The sequence below is a fragment of the Pogona vitticeps genome, chromosome 2 (genome assembly GCF_051106095.1).
Source record: "Pogona vitticeps strain Pit_001003342236 chromosome 2, PviZW2.1, whole genome shotgun sequence".
In the NCBI taxonomy this organism is placed as follows: Eukaryota; Metazoa; Chordata; class Lepidosauria; order Squamata; family Agamidae; genus Pogona; species Pogona vitticeps.
In genome coordinates this window covers 115,648,928-115,671,308 of record NC_135784.1, presented here as the reverse complement: position 1 = coordinate 115,671,308, position 22,381 = coordinate 115,648,928, and the positions used below count along the sequence as shown (strand labels likewise).

The window sequence follows — 22,381 nt, the reverse complement described above, 5'->3', positions numbered from 1 at the left end:
CACACACACACACACACACACACACACACACACACACACACACACACACACACACACACACACACACACACACACACACACACACACACACACACACACACACACACACACACACACACACACACACACGTATACACCTCTAATATATTAATTTCTCCATCATATTGGAATGGCTGCCTCAGGAAAGATCCATCAAGGTCCACCACAACCTAGATGGAGCTATCAGTCTAACAGTGTATGAAAATTATTCAGTGTTTCCCTTACCTTTCATTTTTATAATTTCCTTTAATAGAAGTTCTAAACATATTTCATTGCAAAGCACCCCAAGTATATTGCTAGAAAGCAGATTATATCACTTAAAAGTAGTATCTTTCTAGTTGTGGTTTCAGGGTGGACACTTGAGCCTCTGCCAGTTTCATTTCCTGGATTGTTTCTTTACCATGAGGAAAAACTCCTGATAATCTCATGACTCTGGTCTGTTGTCTGGTTCTTCAAAAGGAAGCCTCGTATTTGGTTAGCTCATATCAACAGTTTTGTTCAGAATGAGACTCTTAATACTTTAATGCCTTAATCTCATCTAAGTAAAGATTAACCTCATTTGACCTTTCACCATGAATTAAACTTTTTAGATTAACTGTGCAAAACTATACATGTTGCTTTGTTGTATTTCTCACTGTTATATATAAGCATGGCATATATATACTTTATTAGTAAAGTACTAATGTTGTCTTTACGCTTATCTTTGTTATGTTCTTCCTGTCAATTTAGTGAATAAGAGCATAGTCTTTGCCCAAACATCTAGCTCAAAGGCGAAGTACACACCACTGACTTACTAAATCAAAATAAAATACATTAAAGCAGGCTGCTTGAGGCATTGACATTTCTGCTTCATAGATTAATGAGGAAAAGGTTTCTCAGTTAAATTCCTAGGAGGGCAAAGGCATTCACAGCACAGTCCTTTGTTATTCCATATTAATTAGGTCAGAAATTATCAGTCAATTGGGGATCAGGTGGGTTAAGCGCCCACATGAGTACACTATGATTAATATGAAATTGTAGATTACTATTTTTGTTCCTGCATTATTTATTTGGAGTTTTGCTTCATCAATTTTTCTTAATCTGTCAGATTAAAATTAGCTGGTCAGTGGCGTTAACTCCAATTTCAATAAGGACAGGCTTCAATTGAACTGATATAGTATAATTTTTGCTAGTTCCAGCTCTTGACTTATAAAGCAAAGTGTGGTAAGATTTCTTCACTTTGGCTTCATAAATGAGAGGGAACTTCATTTAGTTCATACGTTAATACTTTCCAAACAAATCATCCTTCCGTTTCTTTTCTTCTATGAATTTGAAATGCAATTCTCTAATGTACCTTGGGCAAATTTGTGCCCAGAAATGATACATTTTAGGTGACCTGCAACCCATTTGAGAAATGCATTTCAAAAGGTTTTTTTGTTTTTTTTTTGCTAAACTTTTAATTAAACAATGGCAAATGTATGCATAAATGTTAGGGAACAACTTCTCCCTCAAATTTTCTTTTTAGGTTTTAGACATGAAACTACAGAGAATTGTCTTGTCCTAGTACTCCAGTAGCCACCTTATTCTCCCACAAAAGTACAGATCATTAAAAATTGTATTAAATTTAGAGCCAAATTAGATTTCATACTAGATTTTTTTAAAAAATATCTCTTTTTCTTTGTATTTATTACTAATTTTAAAAAGCTGCTCGGTATTGAGGAAGCAGTTTGGAAGTGGAATGTAAATGTTTAACCCTTTCCTCTTAGAGCCTTCATAACTACACATTCCTTCAGAAGTGATTGCATATTCTGTAGGAGGAAGTTACCTCTGTATTTTCCAAAGCGGTGCAATTTAAATGGGAAAAAATGCAACACCTTTTGCTACCTACTCCCCTAATCCACCACACGGGTTCGCTGATTAGTGGAAAACACAAACAAGTGCTAGAATAATTTAAGTCCCATTGGACTTAATTACCCAGACTGAGGCTACTGATAAAACAATGCTTCACAGAGACATCACTTCACAGTACAAAAACAGGAGGATAAGACCTTAAAGGCACAGAAAGCCATGTAAGAACTTAATCCCTTTAAGATGGGATGTCATGCATTATTACTCTGGCAAAAAGTGCACTCCATACAACATTCGTTGAAGGAATGCATCTTAGGCATGTAGTCCTTGCCCCTCTGTTACTGCCTAAATGTATGTCAGATGCTTCTCAATAGTGCAAAATGAACATGTCAAAATTTTATATTTATGATTTATTTGCTACATTAACATGTACCATATAGATGGAGCTACATAAAATCACTAAATGGAATTCAGAATTCCATGTGTCTCCAAGTATGCCTTCAAGACTGAAATCCTTGTTTTGCGAGCTGAATCATGCAATATTTAGAAAGACCTCAAATTTAAGTCACAGTCTTCTTGTTGAGAAGATCTGCTGCAGTGCACAAAGCAAACTCACCACTACTGGAGAAGAGGTATTCAGTATTTAAATGAAAGCAGACAGACACCTACTCTTCACGACCACATGATAGTTCTAGTATCACACTCCTACAGTCTTGCGTGTCAGCTATGGGCTACTTTATACATGACAATTATCCCCCAGAGATAGAGCACCCGTGTCCAAATGAGGAAATACACAGCATGTGCACGCTCATATGAAATGAATGCAGATGAGGCTGTGCACATATGGTCGAAATGCTTTTTCCTACATGGAAATGTTTTTTATACTTCAAAGACAGAGACCATAAAGAAAAGCAAAACAATGTTTTTTTTTATTCCAGCTACATCTGGACGAAAGTGAAATGCTATACAATATTGTACACTGCAGTAGTTTTATAGCAAGCAGCCAGCCACTGAAAGTGAGGTTGCTTAATAATGTAGGTTTATATGCATAGTCATGTGCTCTACATTTAAGGGAGGTGGTCTTTACAACCTGTTTCTCCCTTGTTTCACCTGCTACCAATATTCTTAAAGGGAAACATGTTTGGCAAAGAAAAGCCATCATGACCCCCCCCCCAAAAAAAAAGCTCAAGATGCGTGTCTCTACATTGGAAATACATTTGTGTGAGGTCTTCACAGAGAGTATCTGGATGGAGGGACAAAGAGTATAGCACTATATGTTCACACTTTGCTGAAATAGTTGAAGTGCTATATTAAAATAGGTCAGGGATGTAGTCCTAGAAGTAATATCACCCGGAGGCAAAGCTTACAGAATGCTGTTGAAAATCACAGTGACATGAAAGAAGGCCATGGTTTCCAGCAGGTAAATGCCTATAATGGAGAGTTTTCAATTACCACTACTATGTAGCCAAATCTCCTCAAACATACATTACAGATCAGTGGGACCAAGCCTAGCAAACTTTACCTCACAGAAAGTGCTATTTTTTCATTTAGTACAGTATTTCCAAAGGATTCACTTTATAGGAAGTATTGTTCTCGAGCTGGATTGCCTGAATTTAATCAAGTGACACTGCCACACAGCCAGATCTGACTGACCGTGTAATATTCTATTGTTACATTCACTATAAGATCACCATCGGACTAAAGTCATGAATATGATGCATCAAAACATTTCCTGAGAGTGAGTAGTGCTCGTAAAATAACAGAATGTTGTGGCACTTGTAGGTTTTTCAGGCTCTTTGGCCGTGTTCTGGACGCTTTTCTTCATAACGTTTTGCCCGTCTCTGTGGCCGGCATCTTCAGAGGACAGGAGTTAGAACTCTGTCTGTGTTCAGAGTGTTCTCAAAGCCTTCTAGAATACAGTGTTGTGGCAACTTAACCAGTTTTATTTTATATATGCTTCTGTGCAAGGCGGCTCCTTTCATCAGATTTTTAAAATGCCACAACACTGGTTTTCTTATGGATTAAGAAAACACTGCACTCATTCTCATTGGGCTTCATCTAGCCTGGAAGAGACTGTCAATAGCCAAATCTATGTAGAGATATCTTTATATTATTAATGCGCTTCCTGATTGGCTTAAATTGCTTATGTGACTCATCCAGGAAGGAAAACCACTTAGAAATAAAAATGGCAATGAAGCATGAACAAACCCAAGAAACAAAGAAGATAAGTATGTGGGTATGTAATTCTCTCATAATGAAGGAGTCTTCGGGAAAATTTACTGGAAAATTCAGAAGAAAACAGTATCTACCCAAGAGAAAGCATGACGGAGGGGTACTTAGTGGGATGAATACTCATGTAACTCATAAGAGTGCACACAGGTTTCATCTGCTGACAACTGAACAACTTAGCATTAAAACTATGTGTATTCTGTGATTTTACAAAAGTGGCTTCACATATATGGAACTAAAATAGTTAAATAACATTGTAGGCTTTGCAATTCAAGGGATTCTTGGTGCAGAAATGCAATTGAATAAATATAGAATGCTTATTTTATTTTATGTAACAAAAGAATTTCCTGGAGCTTTCAATAAAGCCCTGCTCAATATCCTGTGGATATATCAAATAGAAGAAACCAGTTGATAAAAACAGAATTCACAAAAAAGACAGAAAGGTAGGCACACACCAGGAGTCATGTTAACTTGCACGGTACAGGGTAACTGATGAAGCGAGTCCAGCCTTGGTATATCAAGCTTGAACTGTGGCTGTACTTAAACTTCCTACAATATCTGGAACCATAGGTTTTAGGGTTTCTTTATACATCACATTTCCTAGTGTTTTTGATAAATGTCAAGCAAAGGAGAGAAATGTTATCGTAAATAAATAAATAAATAAATGGGGGCCCTTTTGTGCACACTCTGTGGACAATTCATAAATTTTGTGAACTGCCCAGAGTTGACATGATTGATCGATCGATTGATTGATTGATTGATTGATATCCTGCCTATCTGGTCAGTTATGACCACTCTAAGTGGCTACTACTACTGATGATTGCACTACTACTACTACTGCTGCTGCTGCTGCTGCTGCTGCTGCTGCTGCTGCTGCTACTACTACTACTACTACTACTACTACTACTCAGAAACATCAGGCAGAGTCAATCCAAAGTATAAAAACACTGACTGGTATTATGCAACAGATACACATTTTAATCAAAAACTTAAGTATCTTTTAAATATCGGCGCAGTATGTATGCTGTTCCTAATATTGCCTCTTTTGTAGCTCTGATGATGATATTTCTGAGATATGCAACTGCTTATAATACTGTGTAAAATTTCTTGATATTGTTCCGAAAGCCCTGATGAAATCATCATCATCACTGTTGTTGTTAAATTAACAGTTTAATGCGCCGGATGGGCTGTGGGCATCTTTCTTAACAACCATCCAGTCCCTCTGTATTCGCTGTATATGTACAGTATGTGTTTTCCTAGTCCAAAGGAAAGGACATTGGAGGCATTTTATAGAGATTACAGAAAGGGAAAAAAAAGAGAGGGAAAAATGTTGTGTGTCTTGCTTTTGGCTAATGAGGAATCCCATAGGGCTTTAGGATTCCTCACTGAAAAATGCAATTTGTCACGCTGCATTGAACAAAAAAGTGAAAGTGCAACAGACTTGAAAAGACATTTTTTCTCTCAGATTCTATTTTTACAGGTAACAAAAAACTATACATGGCAACACTGTTTATACCTCTTCAGGTGGTGATACTATAAAATATCTATACTGTACTGTAAATTTTGTTTGTGTGCTAATTCTGGAATACAGTATAACATACTTCTGGGGGACTAAAATATGTTATCTAGGTCCGTGAGGGTTAAGTAGTTAATGTTACATATGATTTAAATAGTAACTTGTTCCTATTACGTATATCTTACACCTTTACATATACCTTAATTTTAATTAGTGAAAAAAATACACTTTATAACATAATTATAGCCAGACATGGCAAAGAAAAGCAAATTACCCTCAAAGACTAACTATTAGGAGAAACAAATAAGTATAATTTGTTACATGAGAAAATTAATGTCATTAGCAGTCAACAGGTGATCTTATGACTGTTATTCCTTCATTGCCCCTCAAAGTAATGTGTAACAGGTAACATTACTTCTAATACCTTTCTTCCAAGCTCTGTTCACCTTCCTGCTACTATTATAAGACTTGTTAAAAATCTATTAAAACCATACTTGAACAATGCAAAGGAATAAAGCAAAGGCAAATGCTATTACAGTCAGATGAAATAGTATTCATATGCTCACAACTCCCAAGTAATTTCTGTGAAAGTTGTAAAAGTGCTGTAAGCGAGAGCATGCCCCCAACATCAGTAAAGTCTAATCAAACAGTCAACTCTCTCTCTCTTTTTTTTCTTCCCTGTGAATGAAATATGGCAGCAATTTGACATCCCAGCAGTGCTTTGCTCTCCTGAACCCTGGCAGTGACCCAAGAGATTTTCACTCCACTGTTAATCAGAGAGCTAGCCAAGGCCATTTCCCACGACATAGCTGAAATTCTCCTGCTGCTTACCTTGTCTGTTTCAGTTACCAAGCCACACTGAAGCTATTTGCTGTATTCCCAGACTGTCAATTGTAGCACCTTTCCCCAAGACACTCCCTATGCTATAATACTCCAGCCGGGGAAGAGATGTCATGAGGAGGATGGAGCTCGTTCTTCATGCCCACTGACTGCTGCCTTGTACCCTTCAAAGGGATTTCTCTGTTGGAAGAGACCATTTCTGCCAAAATTGACAGCAGCACAGAGTGTAACAACTTAAGCATGAAGCTGAAGCTCAAGATGGAAGTCCTGGTGTTTAAAGAGGTGCACGCAGCCACATATGGTTTGTGGGTTTGTGGCTGAAAATTGCAATACGACCACACAAAACTCAAACAGATGTGTAGAGCTCTCCATATTTACCTACTCTGGTCAGTTTCTCCTATGCCACCCTTCAATATACTACCCTAAAGCACTGATGTCATCTGATGTCAAAATATAGGTCGGGTTGGCCCTGATTGGTACTTCAGTGGGAGATCACCAAAAATACCAGGGATTTTCAGGTTAGGCTAGGAAGGAATTCTGACTGAAATCTAGAGAGTCTCTGCCAGTTGGGGTTGACAAAATTGAGTTAAATGGACCAATAGACTGATTCAGAACAGGGCAGCTTCCTGTGTTCCTAACATATTTTCAGCATGACTCCAAGTAAAGAAGTACCACTGTTTTTTTATAAAAAAAGTAGCCAGAAGTCTATTCCATGATGCAGTTGCATGACAGCAGTAATGCAAGCAATAGGAAAAAGATTGCCATCTCTCTCTCTCTCTCTCTCTCTCTCTCTCTCTCACACACACACACACACACACACACACACGGGGGGGGGGAGAGACCTAGCTGAAAACTGCACTGTTACATGTGTCATATTTCACAACGGTATTTTGGCCAGCCATAAAACAATAATGATTAAAAAGTTAAAATAAAAGTGATAACTGGCAGCAATAAAAATGCATAACAGGAGCTGCTGCCAAAATGCAGGATATAATGGGAAAGTATTTAATGATTAAAAAATAGATTAGACAACAGATGAACTATAAAAAGGATGGCACCGCTGAGGACCTTTTTTAAATCACCACCCATCTTTCCTGTGACCTGCAGTGCAGTGTTTATGTTATTCTTCTTGTTACATTCGTAAGGGTGTTCTGGAGGATTTTGTCTCTGAACAGGAAGGAATCACTAGCCATCGGCTCGGCTCATGCCTCCAAACCCAATAGCCCAGGTGAGAGGTCAAAATAAAGAAATCATGAATGGAGATAGCGTGTGGGTTTTTTTAGCTGCCCCACTTGCAAGTCAAGCACGAACAAAAACAAACAAAACCAACAGACAAAAACATTATGTCCCCTTAGAGGCTAGCTGCTATAGTTTAAGGTGAGCATTCATGAATCAAGTCCACTTCCTTGGAAAATCAAGCAGGAGCAATTGGGCAGCATGCATGAGTGCACTGCCCCTTAACTGAAAGGCAAGGTCGTCTGGAATGGTGAATTTGTGCTGAAAGGGTGGGGAGAGTCTAAAGAGGTGTCCTGCTACATTAGAGAAGTCTTCAGATGATACAGGAGATGCACAAAGAAAAGACATTGAGCACTATAGCCCCAAAGAGAACCAAACAATTTTCAACAGAGTCCACATAGAGTTACAATATTCAGATCAGCCCTACTTGAATGGGGCATTACACATTCTTTGCCAATGTGTCCATTAATTTTGGACATATAATTGTGTCTGGTACCCACTGTTTGCCCAACTCCCCCTAGAGATCTGTCAAAGAAGGCATTTCCTCTGTAAAATAACCTTTTCATTGCAATCCTCTTTATCCATGGATCTGCATCCTGCATCTCCACCAGGGTTCCCAAGGGATCTTTAAAAAAATTAATAAAATGTGACAGCACTACTAAAAATCTCATATTTAAAGGAAACAAACAAATTATTTTCAAAAGGTGAGACTGCTGTCCGTACAAATCATCCCCATTTTTATTACAAAACTGTCAAAACCTCACAGAAACCAGGTACAGTATTTTTATAGTTCGATTTAAGCCCTGGCGGAGAAACCCGTTCAAAAGATTTTTCTTTATAAAAATGCAAAATGGCATCCTTTTACTTCTCTGGATTAGTCAAATTAGCATCAGCAGATCAGTGTCTCAGGAAGAAATGCTGTCTGTTCCATTTAAGTAACGCTCAGATCACATGCCTGAAATGACACCTCACTTTCTAAAATAATTCATTCTCTGTCTGGAACTTTTATGTAGCAATTTACCACTGGGAAGATTCAAAACGGGACTCATAAAATGCATCTGTGAGAGTAGAGGAGGACTGGATTTTCTCGATCACATTGTGTCTTGGTCCTACAAGCAGGTATATTTAACTGAGTAGGGCATTTCCATTCAAACCGATACACTTTTTGCTGCAAGTTTTTATTAAAAATCACTTGCTTATCAATTGCAAGGGGGTGCTCTGTGTTTTTCCACAGTACAAATGTTTAACATAGAACCTGTCTTGCTTGCCCTTTTTTTCTGAGTAGTAAGCCTCTCAATCAGCTGTACCCTACAAGCAGGCCCTTTTGCTTTGCAGTTCACACATTTTCCCATTAGTTACCCAAGACCCAATTACAAAACCACAGCATGTACTAATTCCATCATCAGAAGTTTCCATGGAAGTACAAAGGAATGAGAGAAGGAGCAATTAAAATGGCCTTTTATGTGCTGTCAGAAAAAGGTGAGCTTATTTTGGGAAATAGGCTATCACTGGGGTTTCAAGGGAGGTATGTCTGCCATTCTAGCTCTTCATGGTTGTACCCTGTAGTAGCAACTCTCCATAGTTATGTGTCAAACATCTTCCACACCCAGTCTCTTTAAACATTTTTAATAAGTCACCTGGAATTGCAAATATATTCAAAACGCAGTTTCAGAGATATTAATTTCTGAATGGCCAACAAACCAGTGTGTAACTAACTTAACTCAGCTTCTTTCTAATTTTTATTTTTTATGTTAATAGTAAACATTAATAAACAATATTAAGACAAATAAAAGACAAAAATAAAACATAGCAACAAAAACAAAAACTGAAGGTCACATCAAAACTCATAATACAGCCAGTATTCCCCTCCACCCTTGGGATTGTATTCTTTTACAATAAAATTTACATGCCCCGTTTCATTCCAACGATATAATGATTTTTGTCTTTTTCCTTTCTCAAATACATGTATGAGAAATACATTCTATATGTCCTTAAAATAATTTTTTTAATATTCCCTTTCTAACGTTCAATTCACATGTTAAGTTGTCATTAATAGCCATATTTCACATTTCTCTATACCAATTGTCCATGTTAAACTGGTCATTATTCTTCCAATTCCTTGTGAACATCGATCTTTCAACAGTTACTGTAATGATTAATCAATTCATTTTTTTCACCTTCTAGTTGGATAATTCCAAACATATTTTAAAAAGCTATCATTGGACCCTTTTGTATATCAACACCCATAATTTCCTTTATTGCTTTGAATAACTTTGATGATTCCTTCTGCCTCTGTTCACATGTCCACCACATATGTAAGTATGTCCCTCTTTCTTTCTTACTCCTCCAACAAGAATTAAGTTTCACTGGAGTTAAATACCATCTCCCCATTACTTTACTCAGCTTCTTTCTGAGCTATGCTTTTCAGTCATGCATAATTGTCATGCTGTGTGTTGCTGGTAACTTAAACTGCATTAAGACCTTACTCATAACAGGCCAAAACAAATTATAACCTTTAATTTAACCAACTGTCATTCTGATTGTAATCACATAATTTCCCCGCACACTGGAAAATTTAGTACTCATGTTTCAAAAGCAATTTAAAAACAAAGATCTTAATGCAGACATAGCACTTAACAACAGTGAAGTTTTGCATATCTAAATGATAATATGTATAGTTTATCAAGCAAATCCTGGATTGAAACCACAGGTCATAAATATGGTCTGCAAAGCATGGTTTCATTCTATACCTATGATTTTATTCATGCTTGAGATTATAGATCATGGCCAATACTAACTACAGTGAACCATTAATCTGCTCTGGGCATAATGGAAAGTTGCCAAATTTGAATAAGTCCACCCCACCAATTTTAAGTTCATAGGAACATTCAGTGCAAAGGTTATTTCAGCCATTTCACCTTGCACTGCTCAGTACCCTGAAATATTTGGCAGTTTAAGCTTTCCTTTTATTAAATATGGGAGGCACTGCAAAAGAAACAAATTTCAGGAGATTATTTCCCATGGACTCCACCTCAGATTCTGGTATATGCTTGGAGAGAATGGAAATTTGCCAAACATCAAGTGTAAATAGGACTTTTTCTGTTTTCTTTTTTTCAGAAATTATTTTCTGGATGCTTCTGATCAGGTCTTTGATATTAAGAAATTCATTATTGGACAAACAGGCTGAAGGTGTGCTTTCCGTTGGTTCTAGTTGAAATGATGGATGTCTCTCTCAAGACCTATGTTAGATCTGGCTGTGAAGCTCATTAACGTCTTGCACACAGTACTCTTCTAAGTACAGTCATGCTACTAAGATCCTGAAGATTCTTTTAACCAACTTCAAATTCCTTATCATTTGCTCTAAGAGAATATGAAAGCATTTCTTTTTTTGGCAACTATATGTATAGTCATAAAAGGTGCAAAGGAAATGTCACTCAGTTGCTTATTGTCCAAAAACAGGCACTGTAAGGTTTTTTTAAGTAGAAATCCACCTATATCGAAATAATTTCATGTGAGAATTATTTGAGTCCTTCACTCTCACATACATTTAAGTAAAAGCTGTTGGATTAGGTTTAGGAATACAGTGGTGCCTCACTTAACGATGATAATTGGTTCCCAAAAAATCGCTGTTAAGCGATTTCATCACTAAGCAAAACACGGTTTCCCATAGAAATGCATTGAAAACCGGATAATCCATTCCAATGGGAACAGATTGCCGTCCGTAAGCGAAAATCGCCATAGGAAACATCGCTAAGCGAAACACGGTTCCCCAATTGAAATGCACTGAAACCTATTCAATGTATCTGAATGGGGGAAAAATTACAACAAATTTAAAAAGAGTCGGAACATAGTCAAATTAGTTTAACAAAGGGTTTATTAAGTGCACTTATGATTTCAAGCATTCTAAACATTTTTAAACATTTAAAAAACAGCCAATATGAGGCTGTCAAAACCATCGTTAAGCAAAACAGGGGGACCCAAACTGTCATCGCTATGCGAAACATGGTCCCAAACATTGCTATGCAAAAATCACCCATAGGAACCATCGTTAAACAGACCGCAAGAATCACTAAGCGATTTCATCGTTAAACGAAGCAATCGCTAAATGAGGCACCACTGTATAGGAGGAATCTGTCAGTTTTTGCCCAAACGTACCAAATTCAGACATGCTGAATTTATAGGAATGTGCTTTGAAAGTGGCATTTTATGAATATTGTGATTTCACTGTCAACTGTATCTGTCTATATCAAGCAAAATGCATTGTGTTAATGAGTAAAGGCTTGCAAAAAAGCAGAGACAGGAGGGTACATATAAAAATGTGCTTGGAGAGAAAGGAAATTTGCACATAAAAGTGTATCAGAAATACCTGGCTGAAGTTCTTTGTGAACTGTTGGGCATGCCACTGTATCATCTGTGAAATGGTTCAGTTTGGAGATTTAGACCAGGTCTCCTAGTGCCAAGATCACATTCTACCTGCCATGCTAGCTCTCACCTACTACACAATTTAGCATATACCTCATTAGGAGAAAATCCCAGCAACTAATGGGGCAACTGTTTTGTAAGAAAGCAAAAATAACTCTCTCTTTTTCATTATCTGGTAAAATAATTAAAGTCCTATTCTGTCAGAACATTATGAATACATTTCCTAAACAATAAAATCTGTGCCAGAATCAGCATAAAATGTCCCAAGCATGGGGGCGAGCCACTGGATATGAAATTCATGATTATTTACTTTTACACCCACCACCACTTCTTTCCCTTCTTTCTCATATTAGAAAAAAAATAAAACATCTGCACAGATTAGTTTTGAGTAGCTAACTTCACACAAGGGAGATGGAAAATCCAGGATGGAACCTCAATTATTCACTTTGACGTCTCCTCGTTTGTTTTCTGCTCAGTTCAGATAATTTGTTCACGTTCCTTTCATACTTCAAGAAAAGAAGCAGAGCCCTCTGCCTTGCCTTGGAAATTGACCGAACAGAAAGGTGCCATAAGGATTTGTAAATAGAGTGACTTTTCCAGACATGATTTTGTTCAAATTATGCCATTTAGAGTCGGAGCGCAACACAGGCAATAAAAATAGCTGCCGCTTGATAAATGGCACAAGAGCCTCCGGGCAGTTTGTCATCGTCACCTCTGACCTAGTGAACATCCTTTCAAACCTGAAGTGCCCCCTGGAGACCTGGTTTTCCCTTGTAATTATTTACCATCTTCTGAGCAGACCTGCTGGGATCTGTACACAGAAAAACCACCATTCCTGAATAATCCAAAACCATAGCAACTCTCACTTCCCCTGGCCATGTTCCTTTTGCCCTGGCAATGCTTAATAACTTGAGCTCATTTAAATTGTGAGCTACCAGCACCTGCTTGCTCATGAGAGGAGACCTCTAATTTAACGGCACCTTCTCACAAGGCACTTGCTTTATAAGACCAGCCTCCCTGAGAGTAACCGCATGCTACAAAATACATTCTCATGCTTACAGCAGAATGTGACTTCAAGAAACAGTTTGAGGGTTTGTATCTTATCCCTTCCCGCAGTAACCAGCTGCCTGTGTGTGATTTTCGGGTAGATTGTTATGCATTGCTGCTTTGACTGAATTGCTAGTACTACTTGTGTCTTCCATTTTGTGTTTCCATTTCTCAGAGTGACTTTTAAAAAAAAAAAATTGTACACTTCTTGATCTTTGCCTTAGTATCTCCTGTTAATTGATGTAAGATGTGCCCTTCTTCATTGTTCATAATTTTTGAATATAGTATTTTAATAATATTAACCACCGTTGTACACTCGTTGTTTTCAACTTTAAATATTGGTTTTCAGCTCAGATATTAGTGGGTGAGGAGAAAATCCTGTCACACACATTCCCTACAGATCAGTGACTAAAGTGATAACTTAGAGCAGGATTCAAAGAAATATTTTTGGCCTTGCTATAAGATAGGAAAAAGATTAAATAAAAAAGAAACTGGGAAGCATTAGCTCCTATACTGTGGAATGGGAAATGTGTGGCCCTCCCCAATGTTGCTGAGCTGCAGCTGCCAACAGTCTTAGCTGGCAAAGCCAACAGATACTGGAAGTGCCAGTTCAGTAACAACTAGAATGCCACACATTTTTCTCCCCTAACCTAAGATGTGGGATATGAGGCTAGCAGAATAAGATCAGACAAGGATTCTTGTTATCCAAGCCATTAAGTTTCCACTGGTCTTCCTACAGTTCTGGAGGCTTAAAGGAAACCCTGAAATTTTGAAAGGGTTTGCTTAGCTCTGTCTGGCTCATGTTTAGTGTCCATGACTTAGGGCAAAATAGCCTAAGGGAAGGGACCTTCAACTTACAACGTAACTGGGTATTGCAGGCTGGTAAAATTCATATTCCAAATCAGTAGGGTTGGACACAGATGCCAAACTCAGTCTGAAGACCAGCTCAAGGCATTGGGATGTGTCTTTTTTAGGGTGTGCCTCAGATTCTAAATGCTCTGTAAATCTGCAAAGTCAATACACTAGAAAACCAAAATGGCTATAAGTTCATTCTAAGGCAAGATTTGAGCTACACTAGAGACAAACTTTCATCTCACAATCTGCGAATTCAATTATGGACAGGTTCTCATCAAACAACAAAGAAAACTGCAAAAAACATATGTATACAGTGTTTGGGTTCTTTTTCCTCTAAGCTTTGGTCACTTGGGATACACACCCCTGACAGTTTTTTTTAAAACATGTCACAGCTTCAGCAGGAGTCCTCCAATGAGGAACTGGCCACTCCAAAGCCAGATGGGGTGAAGGACCTCTCTGACCCTGGACAATCTAGACTCTCAAGGAAGCAGGAACCTGAATCTATAGATGATGGGGACTCAGGAGCTGAGCCCAAGGAGAAGATGGAATGACCTCCCAGCTCTCCATAGCTAAGAAAGCTGGAGGCATATGTCCATGGTGGAGTCCTTGGATATAGAGAAGGTCTCCTAATGAGTAAGTGGTCTCCTCACACTTGGGCTCTTTCTCACAGAGAAACCTATGGACCAAACCCTGAAGCTGGGTTCTTCTCTTCCCACCTGAAACACCTGCAACTGTGTGCTGGATGGGCCTCCAGCATCACAGCGAGAAAACAGACTGCAAGCTGCTGAAAGCAATCTGTTTGACAGCCTCTGCCATGTCCCTGTACCCATTTGTTATAGGTTGTCTGGACCTTGTTTCATGATTTGAATTGCTTCCTGAACTTCACTTTTGTGTTGCCTGCCTGGGCATCTACTACATCGAGTTTTACAGCTCCTGCTCCACCCATTTCTTGACCTGAGAGTCTACTAGCCAGCATCTTTGCTTCCCTCACCCAATACGGAACTGGCCATTTCTGGGAGCTGTATCGGGCTCTGCTTCTTGTACTTCTCCACTTTGAATACAAAGGAATTGTGCAGCCCAGATGTTTTCCTGACCAAGTTTTTCAAAGTTCTCTTATGATATGGAAAATCTATAATATCCATAAATCTGCACCCCAGTCAGTGTCACTGCTAACCACTTTGCCTTATCCTTATTCATAGAGATGGTGGAGAATTTAATCTGATCCAAATTTTGAATAATGAACAAATCACCACATTCCCAGTCAATATTTAAACGAGTATTCGGTTATCATAAATTCTGTAGTACAATTTTCTAATTAAATATGAGTTAAAATGCACACAGCTGCCCTCCCGGTGCTCCCTTCAGTTTCCAGCAACATGCAGTAGATTGGATAGCTGATCAAGAAGAGTGCAGCCTAGCCAGTGGGAGGAGCTGCTCAGAGCCACAATTTCTACTGTTGTCTACATCCTAGGTATTTAAAAGTGGCGTGGAAACTACTCAGTCTCATTCTATTTGAGGCTTCTCCAGGTCAGCCTCTTCTCTCTACCTGCAAACATCCAGACAATGATAGATGAAGAAAGGAATCTATAGGGCAAAGGAAAGTTTCTGGGGTGGTTTCAGTGTGCTGATTTTGCTGTACTTAATTTGTCACAATTTTATGTGAGGGATGTATGAGTGAACCTCTGTGGTTCTGGGCCAAATCCAATTTAGCAGGATTATTCCAGTGGCTGGGATTCCCTAATGGGTGTGAAGACCTGGACCCTGCCTAGATTGGGAATTGGCCAATGATAGCAGGACCTCCTTTTAGCTGTGCACCCAGGTAGAACACATTGTGTCCTAACATGCTACTATTCACCAAGCACAAGGGCTGCGGCTGTCATCAGCTGGCAGTTAGGTCAACTGATCTCTAAATCCTCATCCCTTGGAAGGCCAAGTTTATTGCAGTGTAACAAATAAAGTTGGCCCCAATCATTTTTTTCCAGACTTGTTTATTATGTCCTATGACATATGAGCCAGGCAATAATGAACTGCCACATGGGTATCCAATTCTCTACATGAATTTATTTTATTTTCTGGTGGGTGGGCAGGATAATAAAATGTAGACAATATGCTGCAAAGGTGACATGAATCCATGGGGTCTAATTACCAGGAAGGATGCTGAATAGTTGATCCTAGATTCCATTATTCTTTCGCCATATAAATGTTATTTGTACAAAAGCAGAGTATAATAACTAGAATACTATAGTTCTGGTTTATTTGAACAGGCTGTACTGTAACATTATGTTTTATATTTTTAAATAAAATAAATTGTTTATTTTGAGTATTGCTGGTGTGTTTCAGACCAAGTGGATTATGAATACCAGTACCTCACCACACAGTCCTGCCTTGGGGTATTTACACAAGTCACTAGAATGTTCTACTATTCTATTGTAGGCTGAGGCAGCTGAACCATTTATGGATTTGCTTCATTGAGGATTAACAGTCAATAGCAAAACAATACTCAGTACACAGATACTCAATTCAGACTCACTTTGTCTGTGATCTCTGACGGGGCCATGGCACAAAAATGGGGAAAAACTCTCTGAGAGACCTCAGAACATATGTGTGTAGATGATTTAAGCAGTATACTTAGGGTTAGGTTTTAAGAAAAACCTATAAGGCAAGATGGGAGCAATTTCCTTTCCTTTTTGTATGCATTTTTTCACCATCTTATTTTCATTTTTCTTTTACGTACTATATAAGAAAAGTACTGCAGAACTTCAACAAAATGACCTCAGAATAAAAAGTAAACATTCAGTGTGCAAGTTCCAGACTCCTCCCCTTGGCAAGAAAGGCTGAAAAAAAATGGACAAATCAAGCTCATTTAACAAGCTTTGCATTCCATTTTAAGGTTGCCTCTCCTGTATATTCCCACCAGTAATATCAAACAGATGTCACAGAAGACCATGTAAATAATTATAGAAGTTGCAGACATATTCTGTAATTGAAGGGTACTGCAGTTTGATTACCCCTTTCATTTTAAGTTTGGCTTTTACGGAGCTGTCCAAGTGGTTCATTTTATTTTATTTATGCATTCACAGGATACAAGCCTACTTCGTAGTTACGTAAGTTGTTTGACAGCTTCTGAACAGCATTACACATTCCTGCTTAGCTTTGTGTGAGAAGCTGAAGACCTTGATAGAACACCTAATGAATGCATAAATTATTAAGTGTCCATGGTAATGGGAGTTGCAATTAAACTCTTCTTTTACAAATTACATGCACATTTTCCTTGTACACAAAATACCTTTGCAAAATTTAATTGTGTATTGTTTATGAAGATTAAATCATTCATATTGATTAAATTCCTACCACTTATAGTGCACCCTTCATAGTAATTATTTTTACTACACTTACACTTAGCCACAAATAGAAAGTGAACATATGCAGCTGCCAGGTTACCAGAAACATTTTTATTATCAACAACTTGTGAACCTATAGAGTCCAAGATGCAATGAAAATTTAAATTCTATATCCATTCATATGTAAATAGACCTTTCTACATAACAGCAAAACATCTGTAAGAAACTCATTAAGTGACTTAGGATACTGATGTCTTTCACTATGCTGAAGACAGAAAGTGCTCTTAAATTTCACTTGTACAGACACAATGCAGTGTCATTACAGTATAATGTAAATGTTAGTTGGGCATTAAACTCTTATTTCAACAGCACAACCAAAGCCAAACTTCACAGATATTCACAAATGTGTAAATAAACAAACCATGAACAGCATGAGGGGAAAATCCCCATAGCATTACTTGCACAAGAACAAAGAAGAAAACTCCCACTACAACCAAAATCAGTGCTTTAAAGGACACCAACTATTCAAATTCCTCTTACCTGAAACACTTCTGGCTTATTTAGGCACCACAATAAATAATGAGTTATTTTCATGGGAATGAGCCTAGCCTTCATGGTGCTCATGAACATATCATGAAGTAGAAGAGTCTGATCTACTCTCAGCCATGTTGAAGGAGAAAAGGAAAATGCGTAGCTCATCCAAACACAGCTATAAAAAAGATCTGTAACATCAACAACTTCAATTTCCCAATAAATCAACAGCACCAGTAAAAAGACTAGGGAATATTTGTCAGATTTGTTTCCCAGTAAAGAGCTTGTACAATAAACCAAGACACATATCAAAATCCACCTCAAGAAGGCATCACACCAAAACCTCACAGCCAAAATTGCTGACATAAGACTCAAACAAAGCATATATAGCCTGCCAAAAATAAAAACTATACTTACAGTCTGGTTAGCTTCAATGTGTTCTGAAAAAGAAGTTCTGGAAGAACTTGCAGTTTATTTCTGTTCAGACGCCTAGAAGAAGAACAGCCAAAGTTAACAAAGATTCTTTAGAGACTCTTCCGTGAAGACAGAATTTATGAACAACAGAAATTATAACGGGTGCTGGATATACATACTGTTTTTTTGAACTTTTTTTTTAAAAAATGCAGGTTGATTGTGGAAGGAAATGACAGTTGCAAAAAAAAAAATACTGAACCCAATCTCTCTTGAAATTATAAGCCAACATTTAGCACATGTTTATTTGCATATTGCTTTTCAGTTTGTTTTGTGTGTTCCTTCTGCCTTTCTTTCCCTCCACATACAAGAAGTTAGTAACTCTGGCTTTGGGCGCTGCACATGGCTTTGAACCGAACCAGAATCACAAGAGATTGTTCTCTCTACCATCTCTAACCAGTTCTGATAAAATTACTCAGAAAATGCAAAAGAGTCCATCAAGGAAATGGTAGTAGTGGGCACAGCAAACTTCATGAAACTGTGCTTTGAACAAAGCATGTTGGAAGCAGCCAACAACACATCTCAATGTAGTGACAGCCTTACTCAGGCTTTCAGGACACACAGCAGCAGAAGTTGATGGGAAGAGATCAGTGGGGACACACTGGTCAGGTTTCCATCCTCAATGGAGAGGATGACAAAGCCAGAGGTGTCATTGGCCTCTTCACATGTCAGTTTGAATGTGGTTAACATCTTCAGTTCTGTTTCTTCACAAAGAAATCATAAGCTGGAAGCCACCTGACAACACAGAATAACAACCCACTTCAGCTCAAACAATTTTTGAAGCAAACCCAGAATGAGGTCACAGATCCCTAACTACAATATATTGCCATGCACTTTGGAACTCCCTCCCACAGGAGGCCAGACTGGTCCCATCGTTGCTGTTCTTCCACACACACAGGCCAAGATCTTTTTCTTTAGGCAAGCTTTCCCTAAGTGACTGGCTGCAGGGGGAGGGTTTTTAGATGTATTGTTGTGCCTTGCTGCTTTGAATTTACTTTTACTATTGCTTTTGTTTACCATTTTCAGAGTGGTATTTGTTTGATCCTTTTTATTATTTGTATACTCATTGTTTTTAGCTTTCAATGCCATCTTTTAATGGTGTGAATCACCTTTAAGGAGAAAGGTGGGGTAAAAATATTTTCAATAAATGCAGAAAATAAATAAAAATGGTAACAGTGGTTTTTAAAAAGTGCTAGCGATATAACTGGATATGCCAAGCTGAGTGCTGTACATAGCTGCCTGAGATCTCAAGACCCTTTTCTACTGATGTGATTATATTCACATCTGCAATATATGTTTAACCTTCTACAGTTACATTATAATATACAATTATTCTCAAACACTTCTTTCATTTTTGTTCTGTTTCCATGGAGTTTTCAGAACACACTGCAGCATTCAAGTCTGGATTCATTCAAATATACCAGGTAGGATAGAACGTAATGTTGTACATTGTTGTCCAATAAGTTCTGAAGTAAAACACACCATTGGCATTCTTGTTTCCTTGTTACATTGCCATACTTCATTTTCAGTAAATATTTAACCTCCTAATTTGTATTAATACATAAATAAATCAAGCAGGTTTACTGAGAATACCCCCAAATTACACACACCAGAAACATATACAAACACACACATAAATACAATGTACTTCTCAACACATGTCAACGTAAATCCCCACAATTTTTTAAGCAAAACGTCAATTATATTTCCCGATTGATCTGAGGATTATGAAAATTATGCATTTGAAGCCCGCTGATAACTGCTGAAACTCACGGGGCAACAGATCTAAAACCACAAGCATACTTTTTATATCTGGAGTCTTTCGAAAGTCTAGACACTAGCAGCCTCCAGAAGTGTCTCATCACTGCTTTATCCCAACCAAAATGATTTCAAAAGTATTAACTATATGCCCTGGTCTGAGCAGTACACTGAAGGCATATCACAATTGCAGCCTTTGTACAATGTTATACAATAAAGTACTAGCTAAATTAACATCTCACTAAGTAAATTCTGGCACTGGAGTGGGACTTGGAAAGGCTGGTCTTACGTTTGCACTAACATATTTAAGAAGAACAACACGGAAACAAAACGTTATTCTTCAGCTTCTAATCCATCTGCTTTTTAACAGAGATGTGGAATTTAGCAGTGGGGACAGCACTATTTTCTTCGGGAGTGAAATAAGAGTTTATTGAAACACTTCCCTGTAGCCTTGTCACTGTTTAAGAGGCTTAGTCAAGTCACGTAAGCTAATCAAATCAAGTTTATTCAACACATCTGTATTTTGCTTACATAAATAAAATAGCTAATACACAAAATATGGTTAATACCAGTAGGAAGTGTTTTTATTTTAAATTGTTATATCCATCTATGTGTGAAATAAGCATTAAATACATGGTACTTTTAATAAGGTATTTTGCATACAGTAATGTAATAATCAGCTGTTACATAAAATCACTACTTGCACTCAGGCAAAATAAGAAGGAGAAGAATTGGGGCTCTAAAATCTTGCATCCGTTAATACATGAATGCTTTATTAATACAATTATTACAGGCAATTTTGACCTATGAAAAATTCACAACATACATAAATGGGCAGCAATATACACTGGCCAAAATCTTACTCTTATACATGCATTTGAAGAGAAATACATGGATGGTTGTAAGCCAGCTGGTATGTCAACACAGGGAAGAAGAGGGGTGGAGATCTGCCCTGTCCTTCAGTGGCTGAGTTAAAGAAATAAATGGTTAACTCACTGGAGTCCTGCATAGTTGAAACAGGTAACTGTGGCCCATTTGTCCCTTCATTTCACTTGGCCATGTGTCTAGTAATGTACCATTTTCAATTACATGTATGAAAGAAGCTCTAAGTATGTATTTTGAAGTATGAATATTTCATGAGCACATGGAGAGCTGATAAAAATGCTGAAGCACAGCATTTATCCTTCTGCCTCTTTAGTGCTAATACAAACTGTATCACCTGTACAATCTCTGTATTTAAGAGTACTTAAAGAGGACTTGTATCACCTTGACTTCAGCTTTCAAATTTTGAATTTTACATACTTTAGGTTTATTGCTAGTTTATTGCGACATTATTGGTGCATGCAAACCACAATAGGAACAATACATTCAACATAAATACAGTGGTGCCTCGCATAGTGACGATAATCAGTGCAGCAAAAATCGCTGCAAAGTGATTTCGTTGCTATGCGATATTAAAAAGCCCATAGAAATGCACTGAAACCCCTCAATGTGTTCCTGTGGGCTTCAGACTCACCTTTAAAGGAAAATCCTCCATAGGTGGCCATTTTCGCTGCCCAGTAAGCAAGGAATCCATCCCAGAAAACAGCGGGCGGCCATTTTTTTACCTGGCTGCCATTTTGGAACTGCCGATCAGCTGTTAAAAAATCATCACTTTGCGATGATCGGTAAGCGAAACAGCATACTGATCATCGTAAAGTGATTTTCCCCATTTAAAACATCACAATGTGATCACTTTTGCGATTGCAAAATCTTCATCACTATGCTATTTCGTCGTTAAACAGGGCGCCCGTTAAGCGAGGCACCACTGTACATGAAAAATGACATAACAAACGGTGATAAACTGTCTTGTGCAAAATATGTTTTGTAATTTTGACAGTTAAACCACATTTATAATTTTCATGTCTGATTCCAAAAAAAGATTCTGTTTCTAAAATAAAACTGTCAGGTTGACAGTACCTGTCCTGCCCTCATTTAAACATTTTTCTTTCCATTTAAGAAGATGTTTAACCAGATTCAAACAGAATTGACTCTCCAGGATTATATAACAGATCTGTTTTTACCTTACACTGTAGGACAGAGGTTCACTTAGAATGACAATAAACTGAACAGCTTTATAATTATACCCAGTGATTTCTTTATACTGTATATTCAATGTGTTTCATTAACTGATGAAGCACCCTTTTCAAAAATGTTTAGAAAACATAAACACTTTCTATATTGTATTCTCGAAGGCTTTTGTGGCCCGGACCCAATGACACCAGAACAC

General features: G+C 37.8%; 1 protein-coding gene across 1 annotated transcript in view; it reads right to left on the bottom strand.

The window, feature by feature from the left end:
- The window catches only part of SLIT3 (slit guidance ligand 3), a 595,328-nt gene that overhangs the window by 518,311 nt on the left and 54,636 nt on the right, over positions 1 to 22,381 (bottom strand). Inside the window, exon 4 of the mRNA XM_020780501.3 lies at positions 18,301 to 18,372. Within this exon, the coding sequence (XP_020636160.3) occupies positions 18,301 to 18,372 (72 nt within the window). The remainder of the gene's footprint in view (positions 1 to 18,300; positions 18,373 to 22,381) is intronic.